Source organism: Heliangelus exortis, chromosome 17 (genome assembly GCF_036169615.1).
Source record: "Heliangelus exortis chromosome 17, bHelExo1.hap1, whole genome shotgun sequence".
NCBI lineage: Eukaryota > Metazoa > Chordata > Aves > Apodiformes > Trochilidae > Heliangelus > Heliangelus exortis.
In genome coordinates, this window is record NC_092438.1 from 14,988,813 (window position 1) to 15,011,253 (window position 22,441).

The 22,441-nt window shown below is 49.8% G+C and overlaps 1 protein-coding gene across 6 annotated transcripts in view; it reads right to left on the reverse strand.

The window, feature by feature from the left end:
* MGRN1 (mahogunin ring finger 1) overlaps positions 1 to 22,441 on the reverse strand; it is a 34,244-nt gene that overhangs the window by 7,478 nt on the left and 4,325 nt on the right. For all 6 annotated transcript variants that reach the window (XM_071761170.1, XM_071761168.1, XM_071761172.1 and 3 more), the window contains exons 2-9: positions 22,024 to 22,142; positions 20,472 to 20,560; positions 14,907 to 15,053; positions 8,937 to 9,054; positions 6,138 to 6,204; positions 3,895 to 3,947; positions 1,999 to 2,046; positions 910 to 978 (exon numbers count right to left, since the gene is read on the reverse strand). In XM_071761170.1, coding sequence (XP_071617271.1) covers positions 910 to 978; positions 1,999 to 2,046; positions 3,895 to 3,947; positions 6,138 to 6,204; positions 8,937 to 9,054; positions 14,907 to 15,053; positions 20,472 to 20,560; positions 22,024 to 22,142 — 710 coding nt within the window. The remainder of the gene's footprint in view (positions 1 to 909; positions 979 to 1,998; positions 2,047 to 3,894; positions 3,948 to 6,137; positions 6,205 to 8,936; positions 9,055 to 14,906; positions 15,054 to 20,471; positions 20,561 to 22,023; positions 22,143 to 22,441) is intronic.

Consider the following 22,441-nt stretch of genomic DNA (forward strand, 5'->3'; position numbering starts at 1 on the left):
AGAGGAAATCCTGCTTGTCTTGCTCTTTGCCTCCTCTGCTTGCCAGCCCTGCACTGCACACACCAGACACTCTGCTCCTCGGGCCAGCACTCTCCACAGCCCAGGTGGCAGCAAAGGGCAGCTCTGGGTAAGGCTCAAGTCAGCATAAAACCTGCACAGGGCTGTGCAGCAAGCTGGGATCCAGCAGAAGCTCCTGCCTGAAGATGGGCAATGTTTCTGGTCAGGAGCTTTGCACCCTTCAGTGGTGCTGTGCCCCCTGTTCCTGAGGCATGCAGGCTGCTCTCTGGCTCCTGCCAAGCCCTCAGTTCCTGCAATGCCACAGAACGTGCAGTCCCTCAATTAAAAAACAAAACCAAACAAAACAACCAAAACCCCCTCAACAAACAGGAGAGGATGAAGGAGCCCCAGGAATAAAGCACAGACACACCTGGCACTCCATGGAGGCAGAGACACCAGAAGAAAGGTTTTGGAGGAGCTTGGGAGGCAATCCTCATTTACAGTCAGTGAGGGGAAAAAAAATAATAGTCTTGGCTGCACAAAGTGGGAAGCAGCCAGAGTGGCCAGCAGCCCCAGGACACCAAGAGCAGCAGCTGACACAGCCCCACTGTCTCTCTGAGCCCTAAAGATGAGTGCTCTGCCCCAGGGGACACTGATGTCCTTCTCTCCCAGCAATTCCAGTCCCAGAGAACATCTTGGGAGCCTCATGCTACCCAAAATGACCTCAGCACAACCCTACTGATTGTAGCAGTGAGAATCTGCCAGTCCTGGGCTTTGCCAGTGCCTACAGAGACTTGACAGCCATTCTGGGAAGAACTCCACACACTGCCCTGCCAAGTGCCAGAGCTGAGCTGAAGAGCAGAAGGTGCAGGCTGGAAACCAGAACAGCAGGAGCCTCCTGAGCACCTTTACCTTGGTCTCTTGGTTGTTCTTGTTCTCAATGCCATAGATCTCCTGCAGCAGGTAGCTCACCCGGTCCACCTGGGGAAGGAAGAAGACTCCAGTTGGAATGCCAGCTGCTCTGCCACTGCTGCTTTGGGAACACCTCCCCTCCTCCCCTCCTGGTGTCAAGATGTCCATGTCACACTCATGGCAGCTGGCTCCCCCAGAGCCACACCAAAAAATTAACAGCAACAAATGCTGCAAAGGGGCTGTGGGAGAACGAGTCTCTGCCTGCTCAAAAAGTGGTGCTCACCCCCCCCAGCCTGAGCAGGGAGCTCAGCTGACCTGTCTGGCACTGTCAAAAACCATCTAAGCTGCAAGCACTCTGCTGGCCTCAGGGATCAAGAGGGAACATGCACCCCCAGGGCAAACAAGGCAGAGGTGATCAGCCTTCCCCAGGCCTTTCCTCTTGACTTCCTTCCCCCCAGGTGAAATCCCATTCATCTCTGGAAGCTCAGGAGAGCTGCTGTGCCAACAGCTTGTAACTGGCATATCCCTGGCTGCACAGCACAGCATGTTCCTCTTCATCACCTGGAGCATGAAGTCAAGCTGCTGGAGACAGACAAACCAGCCCACAGAATGAGGAGCACTTGAGGGACAACATTAGTGCAAAGTCATTCATTACCACCTCCCTCCAGGCCCTTGTGGCAGCTCTAAATTGGGGTGCATGGTGGCAGAAAGTGCCCCAGAATGCAGAGTGCTGTACTCTGTACCTCTGTGCTCTCAGGGGTACCCTTGCTATCTCAGTTTCCTTGGCACTCTGTGCTCCTCTAGCAAGAGCTTCCTTCTATTTTAAAAGCCACGAGAGAGAACACATTACTTTTTACACACTGCCAATAAAATAAAAGTACCCACAACCAAAGAGTGAATGGGAAGGTTCCAGGCTCTGCCCGTGAAGACAGAGCAGCACATCCTGTTTCTCTGCAGGAGTCAGCCAGCCACACTGGGAAGGGTGGGAACTTCCCTGGAGAGCACTCAGAAGAAGACAGCCCTCCCTCTGGGGAGCCAGGGGTGCTGGATGGAGCACGGGACAGACTGTAAGAGGAAACAGGTACTCACAATCTGCTTCTGCTTTAAAGGCTTCACGGAAAAGCTGCCATCAACGTGCTAGTGAGAAAAAACAAGAAAGGTCTTCAGTACCTTCAGTACCAGTACTCTCTACAACTCCCTGAAAGGAGGTTGGAGCCAGGGGGGGTTGGGCTCTTTTCCCAGGCAACTCTCAGCAAGACAAGAGGGCACAAGAGGTCTCAAGTTGTGCCAGGGGAGGTTTAGGTTGGACATTAGAAAGAATTTCTTTCTGGAGAGGGTGATCAGGCATTGGAATGGGCTGCCCAGGGAAGGGGTGGATTCTCCATCCCTGGAGATATTTCCAAAGAGCCTGGATGTGGCACTCAGTGCCATGGGCTGGGAACCACGGGGGGAGTGGAGCAAGGGTTGGACTTGGTGAGCTCTGAGGTCCCTTCCAGCCCAGCCAATTCTAGGATTCTGTGATACCTCAAGTGTGCAAATAACCACAGCCCCTGAGCTCTGCTGGGGAGGGGAGGGGGGCACAGCACAACTGGGAGAGGCTGGAGGGCCATGGCTCCCAGCAGGGTCAGTGGGACAGGGGCTGGGAGTGCTCCTCATCTGCTCCAGTGCTCAGCAAGAGGGACTTGGCTTAAGTTAAAGCTGCTGATGTGGGTCAGAACACACAGAAACCCATCTGATGCTTTCAGGTTGCAAACAGTTTGCCAGCCAGACTTTGTTAACACTCTACATACCACCCAGGTACAGAGGCCAGCAGCTGGACTTAAGGACTTCAAAACTGCAACACTTCAAAAGCTGAAATTATTCTAAGGATGGGGAAGATATTTTAATCAAACAGGAAAGAGAAGGAACTCAACAAGCACTTAGCTCTCTGACTTTTTTATAAAGATTTGTATCTTGTTTTAAGCATTCTGTAGAAGATGAGAAGGGCTGGCCCCACCAGACAGCATCTCCTCCTCTGCACAGACCACAAACAGAAGGGAAGCACTTTCAGTCCTTGAGCTCAGACCTCTCCAACTGCCAAGAGCAGAACTTCCTATAGGGCCATGCTCAAAGCAGCCTCTCTAACACAGGAAAACTCATTTTCTTCACATACTAAAGAGTATCTCCCAGCCCCGGGGGCTTCCTTAGCACTGACTGTGCTTCCTGTGCCCTCTGACTCAGCCTGTCACCATCCAGGAGGGACAGAGCAAGATGTGTCACCTCTCTCAGGGATCCAGCAGGAACCAAGCAGATCAAGAAGAAGTCAGTCCAGATGCCAGGCTGAAGTGTTGGGAATTTCTAACAGCACAGCCCTGATGCTTCTGCCCTCTACATCCCAGCTCTGCTCTTGCCTCACTCAGCACGTCCCTGTCAGCATCTCTTTGCCCAGGGTGTGTGTCTGCAGTACTGTCACAACCAGAAACAGCCTGGATCTTGCAACTCCTTCCAAGGTCCAATTATCATGGGAAGAGATTCTGTGGTTAAGGCTTGGTGCAGGCAGAGGTCAGCTACACCAACCATGCCTGGAGCTCAGAGTCTTTATGCAGGGTGTATCCCAGTTCTTGGGTTTCCAGGTGCTTACTGTAAGGCCAATGGTGCAGGGGGGCCTGGACACAGCACGTTTGCTGTGCAAAGAGGCCCTGGAACACTGCAGGGCAGCAGCCATGGGCACAACATCTTCCACTCCCAACCATCAGGGCCACTGGGGCACACCCTCTCCTCATGCACAGGAAACACCAGCTACAATTAGCTGAGTGACCAGCTCCAGTACAAATGATAATTACAGGATGCAGAGGAGCTGCTGCAAGCAATTATTGGCACTACAATAGCACTGGGAGCCCCAGTCAGGGGCCAGGACTTCACTGTGCTCAGTGTTACACAAATACAAACTCATAACCCATAGAACAAGGGCAGGGACAGAGAAGGGGGCACAAAAGAACTCTTTACCTTTTCAAATGCAGCCAGAAGGACGTGGGCATGACCTGTCACCTCAACCACCACTGCAGCAGGAGAAAGAGCAGTCTTGGTTAGACCTTGAAAATGGCACAAACAGCAAAGTACCACAAACTGAATTTTACTCCATTCACAATTTCTACGCCACCACCTCTTCTGTTTTCATCTCCTCTTGCAATCTGAAACCTTTCTTATCTTGTCATAAGGTTGGTTCATCTCACACTCCTGCAGAGCAGGAACAAAACCCAAAGGGCTCTGTGCTGGGCCCTACACAGACTTGCCTGCATTATCTTGGGTGCTCTGAGCTATCCCACTTTGTTTCCAGAGGCTGGAAAGGGAAGGTAAAACAAAGAGCTCAGTGAAATTCTACTCTCCTCTCAAATTTTGGTTTTTAATCACTTGAATTTATCACAGAAATTAATAAATCCATCTGGTTTAACAGCACTTGGCAGCACTTCCAGCCCTGGTACTTATCACTTTACATCACTCTAATCTGATGTGCTTATAAAACATTTATTTCTCACACCAATTTTGGACACTGAAACATCTCTGAGCAGTTCTCCAGGTTTTGGGTTTTTTTTTGAGGCATCCCTCTTAATCCCCTGTAATTGAGAAGGGGCTGTCAGAGGTGTCTGCACTGTTCTCATGGCTCCCTCAGCAAATTAAACCACAGAGTACATCTGCAGTCCCTGTCTCTCTGCCTCAAACACCAAGGTTCTGTTCAGCTCCAACTGGCTGAACCCTTCTGCTTAATTCTCCTCAGACTCCTGAGATGGCAGAGGGAGCTGGAGGAGGCTCTGAGGAAGGGCAGGCTGTGCTCAGCACGTGCAGAGGAGCTGGCAGACACTCCCAAACAGCATCTCCCTGACTCCTATTTTAATTTGACATTCAGTTTTATTTAACACAAGCAGCTTCAGGCCAGCTGTAATTTTCCAGGTGCTCCAAACACACAAAGCCAGCTCATTCCAGTCCTGTCAGTTAAAAAAAGAACCCAAATACACAACAACTTCCTCAAATCTCACTCAAGTGTGATGTATTTTTGTGCTGATGTTTGTTCCAGGAGGGGATTTCAAAGCAATTGCCCTTCCAGGCTGTTCAGACAGATGACAGTGCAGAGTGGCTAAGGCAGGGGATGTAGATGTGTGCTTCCCAGGCTGCCTCCTGCTTTAGTTTTGGTCTTTCCAGGCATGCCCAACACTAGAAAGTACAAATTCCTTGCCAAAAGCTCCATAAACAGAGGAAGGTGATTTATATTTATGGTCAAGAAATATATATATGTGTCAGTTTTACTAACAGTGGCTAAAAATCACTAAAAATTGATGCACTTTAGAAGTAATTTCCTTTATGTTGCACTGTGCTCTGTTAGTCACACTTCACATTGGTTCATCCAGTTCTACTTGGAGAACTCTAAAACAATGCCATGAATTTCTGCCACTTTCACATCTACAAGGTAAGAAACTGAGCACACTGACTGCACCAAACAATGCAATCAACATGGCATATTTTTGCCTTCTAATTACTCCTGAATTTTGCACAGAACATGACAAAATGCAGAAGTGAAATGCAGGTCCTGCTGACCACAACAGCTCCCACACTTGCTGTTCTTCCCTCTCCAAAATGACAACGTGCTTTAAAAAAATAATCAGGAATATTATTCCTCACCCAAGGTTATGCTGTTTTATTGTAACCACTCTGTACCCTTCAGAAAAAGCAGGAGAATTTTAAACTGCTGCATGAAGGTGCATGGAGCATCTGCCCAAAACTTTTTAAAGCCTTTGCTTTTTCTCTGACTGCTCCCAGGGGAAGACCCACCCTACAATTAGCTAAAGATTTTATGAAGACAACTCACCCCTCAAAGAGGGGAAAAGACCAACTCCCTCCTTGCCTAACAAATACAAAACCTGAAGAGAGAGGAAGTTGTTTGCTCCAGCTTGGGGCAGAGCCAGGAGCTCTCCTAACATAATACCAGCACCAACTGGCCATTTTTCCTGTTATTAAAAAAAAATAAATAAGTAGAGGCTATTCTTAGAAATATGCTTTTATGTAAGAACCTATGGTTAGCTGAGCCCTTTTAATACGAGGAGGTTCGGGTGAACTCCTGAAGTTTTTTTTTTTTTATTCTGGAAAGGCTCCCCAAGCCTTTGCTAAGAGTAGGATGTTTTCATCATTGCAGAGGCTGCCTGAAGGACTCCCATAACCCCAGGGAACCAGAGGAAGGAGCAGCACCCCATGCTTACCATCCCCTTCATCCACCACTGCTCGGATGACCACAGGGAACACACCTCGATCCAAGTCAAAGTTCAGCTGAGGGAAAGAAAGGAGATGAGGTAGGAGATCCACACCAGGCAACACTCCAGGGGGGTAACATCAGAGAATGTCCCAAAAGGACACAGCAGAGAGGAGGACTGCAAATTCAGACACTGACTTCCAAAGGCAGCACAGCTACAACACACATGCACTGATATGGCACTGAACACCACATGAAAAGGACTCTCAATTTTATGTTATTTAATTCTCACCAGTTCATATATCCTGACAAACTCTGAAGTTGCAGGAAACGGACTCTGAATTTTATGTTATTTAATTCTTACCAATTCATATATCCTGACAAACTCTGAAGCACAGGAAAAGGACTCTGAATTTTATGTTATTTAATTCTTACCAATTCATATATCCTGACAAACTCTGAAGCACAGGAAAAGGACTCTGAATTTTATGTTATTTCATCCTCACCAATTCACATATCCTGAAAACTCTGAAGCTGCAGGACAGGTTTCAAAGGGTATTGATTTTCATCCTCTGTGTGATGGTTTTACATTTTATTCCTCTTTAAACTACCAGATTCTGTTCTCTTCCCAAGACAGCAAAGTAACAAGGACAAAAATTCTCATTTACTCCCAGAGTTTGTTCTGGCAGAGACTCACTGAGCCAGGATTTTCCATGCCTGAGCCATCAGGGCATGGCACAGAGGGAAAACTCATCGAGGACGATTGATTTAAATGCTGAAAGGAGTTTATGGCATTGCTTTGCTTCCTGCTCTGGTTTAGTGCTGTAAGACAGCAGTTCCTGCTTGTCCATTTGAAGGGAAGTCACATCAGAGTTGTGGTTCCTTCACAGTACAAAGTTTTGCACTCTCAAACAAAAGGCCTCTCTAAGGGCACATTTCACATTGACTTTCAGGAACCTAAAACCAACTTGCAAGCAAACCAGTGCCTTACAGAGACAAACATTTGCAAAGCTTGCCACATAACAACCCCACATAACAGTGGTTTCCCTTCTGTTGGCCAGCCAAGAGCTACATCACCTGTGAGGATTAAACCCAGCAAAAATGGGAAGTAAATCTGAGGTTTTTTGGACAACACCAGAAACAAAGCTGGAAGGGAATCTGAAGCATGCAGTGGTGCACAGCTGAGTGGTAACACTGCCAGCTGCTCAGGTAACAGGGCTGCATTTCAGTGGCACTTAACATTCAGTTGTGTGCATTCTACTGGGCTTGGCTGCACAGAGCTGAAAAGGGAGAAACTCTCCCAAATCACAGTGCTCCTTCCACATTTGCTCCACAACCTGAGCTCCCACTGACACTGATGAAAAAAGAGGAGACAGAGCTTGCTTTTCTGCTGCATCCCTCCAGCTGTCAAAGGGACATGACTTTAGTACTCAAGTTAGAACCTTGCTGGCAGGAACAAAAGTGAAAATTAAGCTTCTCAGTTCTTTAAGAAGCAAGGGATATGACTTCTGACTTTTCAGCTCTCTCAGATGAGAGAAGGGACTGAAAAGCAGCTCTTTCAGGCTTTTGTAGGCTGAGCTTGTGAAATCCTCTGTTGGCAGAGAAGCCAAGACATCAGGAGAGCAGACTCTGCAAGCTCTTGGTAACCACTGGGGCATTTGTTAAGGCACAGGACTGATTTGAGTTACAACTGTAACTCCCAGACAATAGCTATTCAGGCTTCTCAGATACATGAAAGATTTTTCCTTTCTTTTCTTTTTTTTTTTGTATTTTTATATTTTTTAATTTTTTTTTTAAACAGATAGAGTTATCTACCAGTGTTCACATACACAACACTCCCATAGAGGCTTGGGTCAGAAACAAACACTGCCTGTGCTGACCTGGCAGAGGGGTAGCCACAGACTGACTTCTCTGCATCAGAACCTTCCTATTCCTGAGCAATTCTGCTCAGACAAAGACCAAGGTCCCCCTTGGTCCCTTGGGCCAAAGCCCAGAGGCTCAAGGAGCAGAGACTTTACTGCCTGGTTTGGAATTTTGCAAAGATACCAAAATTAACAGAGCCACAGATATTGCTATGCAGTAAAATCCACAGAGCTTAATTAAAACCAGGCCCTTGTCTGTTTGCAGTCATGGCTTAAACCAAAAGGAGAGAGGCATTCCTTGATTCACCAGTGTGAAACTGCCCCAGACCTGACCTGCTGCAGCTAATGCTGCAGGATGTGGCCCTTAACCACAACAGGGCTGTTCTAGAGCAGTGCTCTGCAGACTTGTGACTGGCCATCCTATCAGTGAGAAATGTTGAGCAGCTATTCCCAATCTGTATTTTTATTTCTGAGACACATACATGTGCTGCCTGAGTCCTTCCTGCACTCCAGGCAGTCACCTTGCATGCACCCCACTTTGAGACCACTGTTCTAGAGGACCAGTCAAAAAAACCAAACCAAAAACCCCAGGAAAACAGAGAGCAAGCCAGACACTGCCACCCCCTCTGGGTGACAGGGAGAAGAAGGCTGAGGAGCAGTTCCAGTGCCAATCTCTGCAGTTTCCCTCCTCCCAGATGTTGGGATACCAACTGATCACTGATATCAAAGTCACTTCTTTGGGTTTCTTCCCTCTGTGCCTGATCTACCAGCCCAGATCCCACAGAGTGTCCATACCTGCTCATCCCAGTTCCTCTCACACCATAAGCCATGCCACGACAGCTGGCAGAGGGTGTCTGCCAGCCATAACTTCAAGGCACTAAATGGAGTCCAGGGCTTTCTGGGCCAAGAGGGTTGGGGAAAGAAAGGGACACTGAGAAGAGCCTTACCTCATCATCCTTCCAGTCTGAGAAATCAATCTTGAAGGAAGGCAGGGAGAATTGCTGGCTTACCCCCCTCTTGTAGTGAACTGTCTCTGACTGCAGAGAGGGATTCTTTGTGCTGTAGCTGAAGAAATGGGGAAAAAAGAACTTGGTGTAACAAACAAGTGCTCTCTGCCAGGCTCCCATCCATCCCCTCCTCTCTGCCTTTCAGGAACCACAAGTGGCAGCTCCCAGAGCTGGCAGGGGCTGGCAGCCATTCAGTGGGGAGACAGAAAGGGACAGGAAAGGTCAAAGCCAGGAGGTGAGCAGAGGGAAGGGAAAGCAGTGCAGATGGGCAGGGGCTGGTTGGATCCATCCTGACCTGCCTGGGTGGCAGTGAGGGGAGGCAGCCTGGCCAAGGCCAGCTCCCCAAACCCAGGGAATGCAGCATTCCAGCCCAGCACACACTGATCTTCTGCAGGAAACCCAGGAGAACAAATGATGATCTTACAGTGGCACCACACAGCCCAGCAAGGTGCTGAATGTCCTCCCCTGCAGGACAGCTCTGCAGCAGGAACTGCTGGCTCACCAGCTTCCTGGTAAGCAAGAGCCCTTCCAGATCAGAGAATCCTTGCTTGGAAAAACAGGATTCTGTCCTTGTGAGGACATTCAGCTGGAATTCTGGAGCACAGACACAACTGCAAATCACCTCATACCTGTGCAGAGGTTGGAAAGCTCCAAGTTCCTTCAGCCTAACAACTCTTTGTGGAGCACACTAGAAGGGGATGGCAATTACAAAGCTTTCTACATCTGAGGTGATGCCTTCTGGTTTCTGTGAGCAAGGAGCAAGAGGGCTGGGCAGCTCACTTCCATAGGGGGTGAAGCAAAAACTGTGGGAAAAACCCAAGAATCAACCAAGAACTGCAGAGCTGAGCTGCACAGCAGAGATGTGAGGATGGGGCTGGAGGATGGTGACCAGAGGTGACCAGAGAGGGCAATCCTGAACCTTCAAACACAGGTTCAGGCTGGGCTCAGGCCACCCAGCACCCTCTGAGGATCCAGAGGGCTTATCAAGTGTGACAAGATCCACGTGAGATTCTGGAAGGCTGGGACAAAAGCCTGGTTCACCACATGCTCTCTCCTGCTCCTGCCAAGGCAGGTGCACTGTGTTCTTTGTGACAATCCCTCACCCTCCAAGGCCACTCTGCACTGCCCTGGGGTTGTGCTGCTTTACCAGGAGGTCTTATTCCACCCTTCAGCTTTAAAGCACAGTGTGGGAGAGCTCAGGCTGACAGGTCTTTTATGTGTGAATTACAGAGAGAGCAATTGAGTGAAGTTTTATTTACTGAGCTGTCAGGCACAATGAATAGAGCAAGCCTGTATCCAGCTCCTTTTGTGGTGCTCTCCAAGCTTCCCAGCTCAGCAGAGAGGCACAAACCTCCCTCTACAGCTGGGAAAGCAAGGGCTGAGGAGTGACTTATCCATGGTGACAGCAAATCAGGAGCCTCCCAGGAATAAAGTGCAGAGGAGAGGGTGGAGGTCAGAGATGCCTGGGTGACCTGCACCACAGGAGTGGTGGGTGAGGGGTGTAACCATGCTGCTGGTGGGTGCCAGGAAGGCTGGAGGAGGACTTACAGCACCAGAAGCCCAAAGCAGTCTGCACCAGGAGGACAGGGCAGAACATGCATGGATTTGCTGCTCTCACCACCACCCCTGAGAAAAGGAATGAAGCAGGAACACAGATGTTCTGAGCTGAGCAGTAGGACAGCAGTACCACACAGGCTTCCTCAGGGAACCAGCTCTGTGCCTTGGGCTGTCTGACAGTCCAGCTCCTGTTGCCACAGGCAGCTTGGACAAGAATCTGAACCCCCTGGCAATGCTGGAGACCCCCAGGCAGCAGCCAGTGCCCAAGCTGCTGAGCACCAGGAGCCTGGGGAACACCCTGGAAGCACTGGTGACCCCAGACTGTCACAGAGATCCAGCATCTCTCTCAGGTGATGCACAGGTGATGCACAAGCACACACTCCTGGGAGACAGCTTACCAAGAGCAAGGACCCTGCATATTGGTGTCTAAATGGCCTCTACCATCCCCAGCTCTTTATCTGACAGAATCTGCTGTCTTCACGGGTCCTCTACCCCCTGCCTGTGCTGCTGTGTGATTACAGCAGCTCTGTGGAGCCAGGGAGATGCATGACAGAAACAGAGAGCACTACTAAGAATTAAGGGTGGCAGAGAAGCAGCCTCTGCCTCTCCCTGGATAAAGGCAGAAAGCTGAATGTTTGGGTCTGCAGGCTGCACCACACCTGGTCCCCAGCCACACCAGAGGCTGAACAAAACCACCCTGCAATCCCTGGCAGCTCAGGCAGAGCTGCTGCATCCTAAGACTGAGTTTCCACTCCAGGAGGAAACAAACACCTCCCCAGGCAGCCCAGACCCTGGGGCAGCCCCTCCAGGGTTCTGCCTCCAGCTCCTGTGCTCCCTGTGCTCACACCTCCAGCCAGGCTTCCACCTCAGCTCCCACAACAGCCACGCAGGAGCACAAAGGTCAGAACTCAGAGTAAAAAGACAGAGGGTTTGTGCTGCTCACTGAAATCCACAGAACTCAGCTCTCCAGCCTCTGAACCCTGCAGCATTCCCTTGGGGACTGGTGTCTGCCTGGATCAGAGCAGGCTTTGGCTGGAGAGGCTTCTGCCCAGCAAAGCAGCAGCACTCACCTTTGCTTTCTTCACCCAGAAGGAATCTGAACCAAGGATTCACACAGATCACTGCAGGGCACTGCACTGCAGCCCCAGCACCTTTCAGAGGCCCTGAGCAGGCAGAGGTTATTCAACCACCAAAGGCCCAGCTCCTAGGCAAGCTTTGCTGCAAACACCCCTGTGCCCAGCTCCCACTTTCAGGTGGATTTGGTGAACCAAACTGTTCAAACCCCCACATGCAGACAGCAGAGAACCCTCGCAGTGTTATGTCCACCTCCAGCTTAAACAGCTGCAGTGGGATGTTTGCCATGAGTGCAGCAGGCATTGCAAAGCAAACAAGGAAATGAGATTTTAAAAAATATATATTCAGTACAGCCATTTGAGCATCAGCACCTCAAGGCCTGAAAAAGGGCAAGGCTGACCTATTTTCATCATGTTTTCTCTTTATAAACAGAAAACACAGTTTGGCAACACTGCTTGGCTACAGAAAAGAAGCCTTTCTGTCCAAAGAGGAAGATCTTGTTCATTAGAATGGGCTGCAGAACTCAAACCTCTCACATCTCCTGATCTGATGGCACATGTCTTCAGAGCTGGTTGGTTTAGGTGCTTCCAGCTCTGGGGCTGGTTCTTCCCCTGAAGAAACATCTTCTGCTGTCATGTTTTAACCACACAACCCTTCCTGCTGGCCAGCAGGACACCTGCAGCTGGAAAAGTCCCAGGGGCCCTCCCAGGAACAGGCTGGCAGTGTGCACATCCAGGCTTTCCCCAGGAGAGGAGAGAATGTGTTAGGAGAGCATACACAAAAAGTGTGAACACCTCTGCAACTGCTCCAGCAAACATCTCCTGACCCAGAGGCTTCCAGAGACACCTCCACTTGGACCAGAAACTGCTGGGTACCTTCCCTGGGGCTGCCAGGTGAGGACACCTCTGCACACACCAACAGCCACACATTCACCTTCTCCAGACTCTGACAGGCAAACTGTGACCCCCCAGAGGTGTGGATACATCCCCTGGGATTTCAGGGATCAGGAGAGGCAGGCAGCAGCTGGGAGCTCCCTGTTCCCAAGATCCTGGCTGGGACCAAGGAGCTGAGCACAGCTCTCAGCACCACTACCTGGGGAAGTCTGAGACAGGTTAGGACAGGCACTGAGACAGCCCCCAGCTCCACAGGGAGCCCAGCCAGCTCCAGGGGAAGCTCCCTGGCTTGCAGAGAGAAAGACCAGGTAGCCCTGCTAGCCCTGCTAGCCCTGCAGCAGGCCCATGGCACCCAGGGCACCTCTGTGGCTCTCGGATGAGCACCAAGCAATGGCTCTGCTCAGGGACAGCCCCTGCCCTCCCTCCCTCATCCCGAGGTGGATGAACACAACACAGATCCCAGCAGGAGTTCCACATAGCAGGAGGGCTGATCCTATCAGGATGAGTGGGTTTTCCAGCAGAGAAGCAAGAAAAACTTGTTCAGCACTGGTAAGGAGCCATGCAGCAGGCTGGGGACTGGGAGAACATTTCTGCCTTTGACAAGGGTCCAGAAAGTTTCTCCCATTTTGGGACTTGGCATCAATTGAGGAAAGTGGGAAAAAAAAATGTTTTAAAGAGTGTTTTCTTCCTAATCAAATGCTGGACACAGCAATAGGAGGTTTTGAATTTCTCTACAGCTCTTGCACGTGGTTGTTCCTGGAGTTAGCACCCAAGGAAACTGAGGAAAAGGAAAAACTGCCAGGCCAGGCAGGGGAAGCTGCATTCCTATTTGTGCATTAAAAATGCAATTGCTCCTTTTACAGCTTTAAGAGTGCAGCCCAGATTTTTTTTTTCCACCAGAATTTGAAAAGAATAAATAAAAGTAATTATAGCACTGCCCTTTCTGAATTGCTTTGCAAAGCTGAAATCAGAGTTTCAAAAGGTTTTTACTAGCAGCCAGCAAATCCAGAGAAGCAAAGATGCCTACTTTGGGCAGCTGCACGAGCCCCAAGACGTGCTTCCTGAGGCACTTCCACATGGAAAAACAGCCTGGAGTGAATTAAAGCAGCTTATAAAGTCTATATTTATATTTCTTTCCCCATGCCTTATTATCTACACATCTGCATGAAATCAGGATCATGCCTTCCAAAAGGTTCCCTGGCTTCTGGTGCATCCCTCCACACCCCCTTCTTGTAGAACATTTATTCCCCAAGAACTCCAGAGGAGGGAGAGACAGTTCATCACTCCTATGCTACAGGGAAATAAAAGTATGGTTTATTACATAAAAGGCCAGCAGTGGAAGCAAGAGCTGAATCTGAGTGCTTTGACTTCTGACATGAAGGTTTGGTGACCTGGAGACTGCTCCCACCCTCCCAGGGCAGCAGAGTATTGTCAGCCACATTTTTCAGGGAGGTCCTGATGCTGTTTGTCCCCAAGCCCCCAGCAGCACTGCAGAGGCCACCAGCACCACATGCACAGAGCCACTGAGCAGCCAAAGCTTCTGGCAGAGGCAGCCAAGAGCTTCTGCAGCACGGATCCTCCTCAACCACAGGACAAGAAAGCCTTGAGCCATGGCCACCAGCAGCTCCCAGGTCATGCTGGGGACAGCCCCTTTTGGCCACCTCAGCTTTTAATAGAGAGAGGAAAATTTTCATAGTCTTCTGGGATGCTGCTGATTGGGATGGTCTCAGTGTGCCAAGTTAGAGAAAAAGGCTTTGGAATCTGCAGGGCTGAGGTAGCAGGAGATGGGAAAGACCCATGGGTGATGCTCTGACCATCCCTCCTCTGGCCAGCCAGAGGTGGCAGTGCAGCTGCCTGGGAGCAAACCCTCTCCAGGCAGCCCCTGGTTCTGGGGGTCACTCATTCCCAGAGGGGCCTGAGGGGGGTCTCAGCTCACAGACTCACGATGTCCATGTCAGACTGAGCACTACTCTGGTGGCCCAGGTGCTCTTGTCACAGGGAGCACAGAAAGGCAGGGAGTTAGGAGTTCTGGAACACAGCAGGCAGTGTTTGGAAGGGCAGGCTGGTTGGGGTTTTAGATTTTAAATTCCATAGAGCACCTCTCTGACAAAGCACACAGCTGGGAGTGCCTCTCCTGCACTGCACACAGAACTGCTTCCCCAAACCCAAAAAACAACCCAAAAGGGAACAAGACAGGATATTGGTTACGTGGGGGAGGAAAGTGATATCCAAAGCTATCAGAAAATATAAAACAAAACAGAGAAAGGGGAGATTTCCTTCTCCACCCCTGTGGCCACACTGCCCTCAGAAGTGATTAATGAGAGATGTCTGACCTGTCCCCCAAGAGCTCCTGTCCCCTCCAGCTGCCCACAAGCCCAGGACTTACACTGCCATCCCACCAACAAACTCTTCTGTGGCCTGGCAGTAGATTGTGATGGCAACACGGGCATCAGCATCAAAAGTGAACTCCAGGCTGTAGAGGACTTTCTGCTTCCCATTCTCCTCAGTAGGGCTGTCAACATCATCTTTATACCTGCAAGACAAGGTGGGAGGATCAGAACGTGTATTTATCAGACACCACCAAGACCTTGCTTTGAAGATTTGACTGAGGTTGTTAAAGTGAGTTATGCAGTGATGGTGCTGAGGGATCTCACCCAGCCTCACGATGCCAGGACACAGAATGAAACAAGACAGTGAACTCTAAGATGTCAAAACCTTAGGAGGAAAAAAAAATAAATTCTTCCTCCTTTAAGATGTTCACACTCAGCTCAATATTTGGGCTGAAGAAATCCTGCATGGGCCTGAGGACTCCAAAGCCTAATTCTTTAAACTCTGCAAACAAAATGGTGCATGACAGGCAAGACCAAGGTTTGTGTCACACAAAAGAACTCCTGAAACTCCACAGAAGGTACCTGCAGTGTGGCAGAGATGATATTCAGATCAGAAAGCATCCGAATAAGGAGCCTCAGATACCTTGAAATGTATAAATCATCAGCTCAGCTTTGATGCTGCACACATCTATTGTAGGAACCAAAATGCACACCTTCAGCTGCAGAACAGGGCATGGTAACACCAGAGTGAGTTTGGGAGTTGTTTCAAGCAATGTAAAGGTGACTCCTGCCTTGGCTATGGGCCACAGTACAGCTGAATCCCACTGGGTGATCCCCAGCATTTCTTCTGCCTCCCTGCTGCTGGAAAAGGCAGTAACAAACCTGGTGAAGAAGCCAGTGCTTGGTTTGGTGCCTGGCTCCCTTGGCATCACCTTAACTGCCACCATGGGTCACAGCCAAGCAGCTGAACTATTCCAGAGCAGCTTGGCACCACCTCTGACTTCCCAGGACCAGTCAGCCTCTCCCTTCATTACTCTGCCTTGATGAACACACTGCACTGCTGAAAATAAACAGAAATAAGCTGGGCATCCCTCCACAGTGACCAGCTGAAAATTGTCAAGGGAATCCTTATTTACTGAGTTCACTGAGATGTAATAACTGCTGCCTAATTAAGAGGGTTCCAGCAAAAATTTTACTTAACACCACACTGAACAAGAATGAAATGTTCAGCTTCAGCAATTTAATACAGGAGGTCGAAAATAAAATTTAGGAGCAAGATAAATGAATACCTAACACAAATATTTGAACTAATGTAACCCTGATGAATTACTACAGCACACACTTGCATTCCTGTCTGAAGGACTTGGAAAGCTCCAAACAAGGCTTCTGCCAGAGGTTCACCCGGGTCAGAGCAGCAAATTAAGCTAGAATCCACCCTGAATGCTAGTCTGAAAAATGCCAAGAACTGAGAGTCTGAAGAGCTGCAGCAGCCTGGATACAGTGCAGACTCCAAAGATGATGTTTTCACACAAGTTAGTGGCATTCAAAGAGTAAAATCAGGCACTTGAGGGTAGTGAACAAGAAACACCACCAGGTCAGGCTGGAAAACACAGGGGTCACCCCAACATTTAGTGCTGGACAAACCCAAGAAGACAGAAGGCAACAATCTGCTGACAAGTGTGGGGTGTCTGGAAAAAGCAGCACAACTCATCTCTTGCTGTGCTGTTTTCTGTGGGTCCCAGGTCAGCAGGGAAGGAGAGGGGAGCATGATCCCCAGGAGCCCAGACACTTACCACTCCTTCCAGAAGAAGTGGGGTGGGGGGGAGCCCTGCCCCAGGCACAGACCAACCCTCACTGCACATCTAGGGAGGGGGTGAACCAGAGGTGCCCAGGCACGTGCAAGAGGCAGAGATCACCACCACCAGGAGTCTGTAACAGCCCCAAGGAAGAAGCTGAGAGAGCTGGGGAGGAGCCCATCACAGAACAGCAAGGTCCCTGCTAAAACCTTTGGCTGCTCAGAGAAGTCACACAAAGCCCATGGGCTCCTGGGCCACCCTCCTGCTCCCAACTTCACCTCTGCACCTCCCTGCCAGAGCTCAGGAAGTGCTTCCATCCTTTCAAGGAGAAAAGGGGTTAAGCCCAGACTAGACTAGACTAGATCTGTTGCCCAGGGAAACCACTGACTGAGAGGCCCCTACCAACTGCAGTGCCTGGAGAGAAGGTGTCTGTAGGCTGCATCTGCTGGGAAGGAGCAGAGCCAGAGCCGTGTCTGTGCATCACTGGAGCAGGGGACAAAGCCCATGTGCCTGAATGGTGACAGCAAGACTGGGAACACATCCTCCTGAGGCAACATCCCTGGTGCTGGACGTCAAGAAAGTTGTCTGCCACATGGGAGCTGAAGTGAGGGAAGTCTGGGGGAGCTGCTGTGGCAGCTGGACCTCAGAACAAGTAAGGACTGCTCTGGTGCACACTTCAAAAGGCAGAGACATCTCCTGTACCCCAGCAGTTAACAAGGCAAAGTCACACACTGTGCATTCCTTCCACCTTTGCAAAAGTCTCAGCAGACAGGGAGGTGGTACAAGAGTGGTTAAAAAGAGCTCTTATGAGCACTGGAAGTTTCCAGGGTAGATTTAGTCCAGCCCTAGAGGCAGTGCTGAGGGGAGGTGCCAGAGCTGCATGTCTGGCATGTCAGGCAGCAGTGTCTGTGCTGTGGGGCTCAGCCAGGCACCCAGGGCAACCACAGAGCCTGCACAACCAGGGCACAGAGCAGAGACTCAGCACCCTGGGGAGCAAACAGCTGATCCAGTGCTAGGATGAACAGGGCAAAGCAGGGTGACCAAGGGAGCTGAGGCCACTTGGTCCGACACCACACGATGGGAATGCTGGAACTTTTTGATTGTCTGTTAAAGAATTAAAAGACAAACATATCATTAAGAGCAGCCGTGACAATTTTATAGAAATCAGTCGAGTTGAACCCAGTTTCATCCTTTGAGGAGATTAAAAACGTTTGACCCACAACTAAGACAACATCCCACAGCTGGGTGTGACATGTGCAATCCCACAGTGTTAGAGTAGGCACTAAATGAAGTGAGGATGAGCTGACACCTCTGTCAGCACTGCCTTTCCTGGGGGGAGGTCACCACCAAATGCAACTCCCCTGTCTGGGGGGCTCTGCAGAGATCTGTGCACAGTTTAACACCATCCAGGGGTACAGAACAGCAAGTCCCAGCACCTTCACCAGCTCCACCATGCCAGGAACTGCTCCAAGGATCAAGGTCAGCCCTGCTGTGTTGGAGAGGGAAGAGAAGGGATTTCACTTCACTTCTTGACAGCACTCACCTGTCTCACCTTGGTCCCTGTTATCTGCCTCCCTCTCAGCTCCTTACCCAAAATGCTCCGTGGTCCCACTCCCCTCCATGATATTGCTGCTGCTCCAGACACATTCTGGAACCACTATATTTGCTGATTCCTTCAGCACTTTTTTTCCATGATGCTACCAGAAGCCCCAAGCCCATGCTGAAGCAGGGAGGCTCCACCAAAGCCACTGCTCTGTGAATCTGTCTTCCTCCTGCAGCTGGAAGTGCCCAAAAGGTAAGAGTGCCCATCAGGTACTCCAGCTCTGAAATAAAGCTTCCAGCTGAGAGCCAAGAGAGACACAAGGCAGACACAGGCAGTCCTTTTCTCTTTAGTGGTTAACATAAAAATCAAGCTACCCCCCTGAGGTTCACAGAGCCTCATCCTGCTGGAAATCAAGCACTCACAACGTGTCGAAGACTCAGAATTTCAACATCAATATCCAGGTTTACTGCTTCTCTCCAAAGCTGCTGTAAATACTCAGGATTTGGCAAAGCTCAGAATTTTGTCTGGTCAGAGCTGGGTAGGAGGCCCAGAGCAGGTATTTCCTCATTTTCCTTCCTAAAACCCTGCACTCCAAACTACAGATCAACGCCCTCTTCACAGCTGAACAATGACTTTTCAGTGAAAGAGAAGGAAAAAAAAAAAAACCAACAAGATTGTAAGGACTTTTCCATCAGAACCTACTTTACACCTAGAGATTCAGCTCAGCATCACTTTATTTGGTGGAGGAGGTGGTAAATTAAACTTAACAAGTTCTAGGAAGAATGTGCAAGCCTCAACCACTGGTTGCATCAGCTGGAGAGGACACCAAGTGTCTTTATGTGCACAGGGGGAAAAAGGAAAAGCCTCTGGTCCAGAATGGTAGAAAAGCAGAAGACAGAATGTCCCCTTGGGGGCTGGCAATTAAAAACCTGATTTGGGTCTACATCAGTACAAAATGAAATAGGGTGATGCTGGTGGTGGGGTCAGCACTGACACAGCAGCACAGGAGCCTGTGGAGCTCACGAGGCAGAGAAAGAAGCAGCAGCACCAGGAATCAGAGAGATTCAAACCTGGACACTGCATCTGAAACAGTCAGAGCTGCAGCTCCTCTGGGGGGACAGGACATGTAACCACAGAAAGGAGAGTGACACCACTGGGGGTGCTGAACTCTGCCAACCCCTCCAGTTGTAGCAAGGCCTCTTCCAGTGAAAAAGCCACTTCCTGTTACACTGTTTACCTGGGTGCCTGCAAGGAGATCAAAATTCCCCTTCCACAGCAAGTGTGGGAGGAAAGCCAGAGTTTATTCCTTGAGAAGTGCTTCACCCTTCTACACAACTACACAAAAGCCAGACAGCACCAAAGGTGGCTCTGCAGAAGTTCTTCCCTCTTTTCCTGTTTCAGTTTTGAAACCACAAGTATTGTTCACTTAAAAACTAAAAAAAAAAAACCAAACAACCTTCAGTTTTCACATTTTTAAAAGTTTTAAAATAAAAAAAGATGGAAGGGTTTGTGAGGTTATGACTCAAATTCCTGCCCCTTACACCAGGCTCCCACAACTGCTTTGGCTGAGAGCTGGAGCTGGCCCCCTGCCAGCACTGCATCCCTGTGTCCCAAAGGCAGGACTGGGAGCAGCTCCAGGATCCCTGAGCCAGGTTCTGCCTGGACATCTGCCCAGTGGCTCAGCCCAAAACAAAGCCCTGTTTGCTGGGCCTCTCTGTGCCCCAGCCATCTGCCTGGAAGAGGACAGCCACAGGGCCTTGAGTCCAGCTAGGGCTGGGGTAGAGCTCAGTGAACATCAGGGAACAGATCCCCAGGATTATCCTTCTCCTAGGTGTGGGATTCATGGATTGCACAAGGACCAAACTTGGCAGCAGAAGAAACCTGAGGAAGTTTCACTCCAGACCCATCACTCTTCTTGGCCTCTGCCCTGCACCTGAAGCTGCTTTCTGGCTTCTACTTGCACAAGAATGCAGAGAGGGATCTTTCTGTAGGGTTTCTGAACCTGACTGATATCTTTCATTCCTGCTGAGCATTCCAGGGTTTTGTTCACCATCCCAGCCTGTCCTGGGGGCCAGACACACCACTGGCCCTGTCGGGAACACGGATTGCCCAAGCCTAAGGATGTGGAGCTTGGAAGCTCTGCTCACAGGGGAACACAGATAACTCTGGAGTTATCTAGGAAGAAGGATCTGGAGTCTGGGTATTTCTTATCAAATACAGCTTGGCTCTGGACACCAGACCTCTGGGATGAAGGAAATGCAGAGTTCAGACAGCAGCAGTACCTGACGAGGCGCAGGGAATCTTTGCGGATGTTCACCAGACTCCTCAGGGTCTTCACAGGCTCATGTGGAGCTGGAGTGACATAAGGAAACTGGAACAAAAAGGCAAATAATTCTTATTATTATACCATAAAAGGCAGCAGAATGTTACCAGGCATACAGTTTACCCAAACCAAGAAACATCTGCCTTTAAGAGTGCTCACTACACCACCACGAGCAGCAGCAACAGATATTTACAGACAAATGGAGAGAATCCTGCTCTGACCCAGCAAGAGCTCACACTAACACAAGGTACTTTAAAGGGCATTTTCACAAGCTCTTTTTCTCCAGCCTTAATTCTCAGTCTAGAAATCCCTGCTCTCACAAGCCTTTATCTTGACTAAAGGAACCACCTCCAGCTTGAGCAGAAGAAACCCAGCTCTTTCATGTGTGTTACAGCATGCAAACAGTGATCTGACTGCTAATCAGCATGCCCCAGGCCTGGATTACTGGGGGAAACTCTTTTTATCCTGAAACAATGGGGCAAATGTTCTGGAAAATAAAGAAAAGAAAGAGACGGGGAGAGGGGGCCCCATTCCATTGGCAGTCAAGAGACCTTCTCTTACAGCTCATCCCTTGAGTAAAGGACTGTCCTGCTTCAGAATCTCCAGCGAGCAATGCAAAGGGAGCTGCTCACTCTGTGACCTCAGCCTGAGGAGCTGCACATCTCCTGTCTGCTTGGCTTTAAAGCTGGAGGTGGAACAGGCTGCCAGGGCTGGGAGGTGCTCAGCCTGGAGACCCAGCCCTGCTCCAAGGCACCACAGAAAGGTCCAGAAAGGAAAGGTTCCTCTGAGTGTACCCAGCAGCAGTGCCACCACGGCCCCATCAGCACCAACCACATCCCTGCACTGGTGAGACAGCAACTGACCCAGAGCAGAAGGAGCAGGGCCCACCAGCATGCAAGTTCCAGGACATGACCCATCAGTGCTGTCCCCTCAGGTCACACACATGTATCCAGAGCCTGAGGAAAGGCTTCCCTGCTCTTCCCTGACCAACATGGGAATGCCCCAGGCAGCAGGGACCCCAGGGGGCAGCAGCTTTCCCTGCACTCTGCCTGGGTGCTGTGCTTGGGAGCACTGCCCCACACACAGCTCTCAAGAGCTCAGCCACTCCAAACCAAGAACTTGGCTCACACCCAGAAAGCAGTTTTGCTGCTCTGTGTTCAAGTGGTTTTCTCCTTGAGGATTAATCAGAGTTGCCAGAGGACATTACCCTTCCACAGAAAAACCAGATAGCAGGGCAGCCTCCCCTCCTGAAACCTACTTGGCCAAGGTCCCAGTGTGCTAATAACATTCTCACCCACTCCCCTCAGAAAAGAAGATGAAGACACCCAGAAACACCTCCACCTTCCAACGGGGACAGAGGGTGGGAGAAGGCACCTCGGGCTGGAGGGAGAATCCCCAGGCAGTGAGGATCTCTCAGGTGTGTGTTACCCTCCTCCCCTGCAGGCCCTACACACGACTTTGCAAAACAGGCAGAAAACAAAAGGGTAAAATAGCAGCATGAAGGGACTTGCCTGAACAGGTCTGTTCCCCAGGAAGTTCAGATCCATGTTCTCCCCAAAAAGGTAGCCCTCAGGGTGAGGGGTGTCAAACTTCTCACCTCCCATAAAGAAGTGACTTGCAAAGTAGTTTCCTAGAAGAAAAAATAAAAAATAAATTTTAAAAAGGGAATAAAAAAGACTTAGTGAGCAATTCCCAGGGAACAGCAGGCCTGTGCAGGCTCTAATTCACAAGTATGAAAGAGCACAAGATATAGGAAATGCTTGTTAGTTCACCCCTTCCTTGTACTACTGATGGCAACTGCCAATAGTAGAGGCAGAGGGAAATTAAAAATCCCTGGAATTAATCATTACAGTGGGGATAAATCCATCTTAACTTGTTTTTCAAAGAAGATACAGGAAGCAGTGAGGTGTCAGCCCTTTCCAACATTGT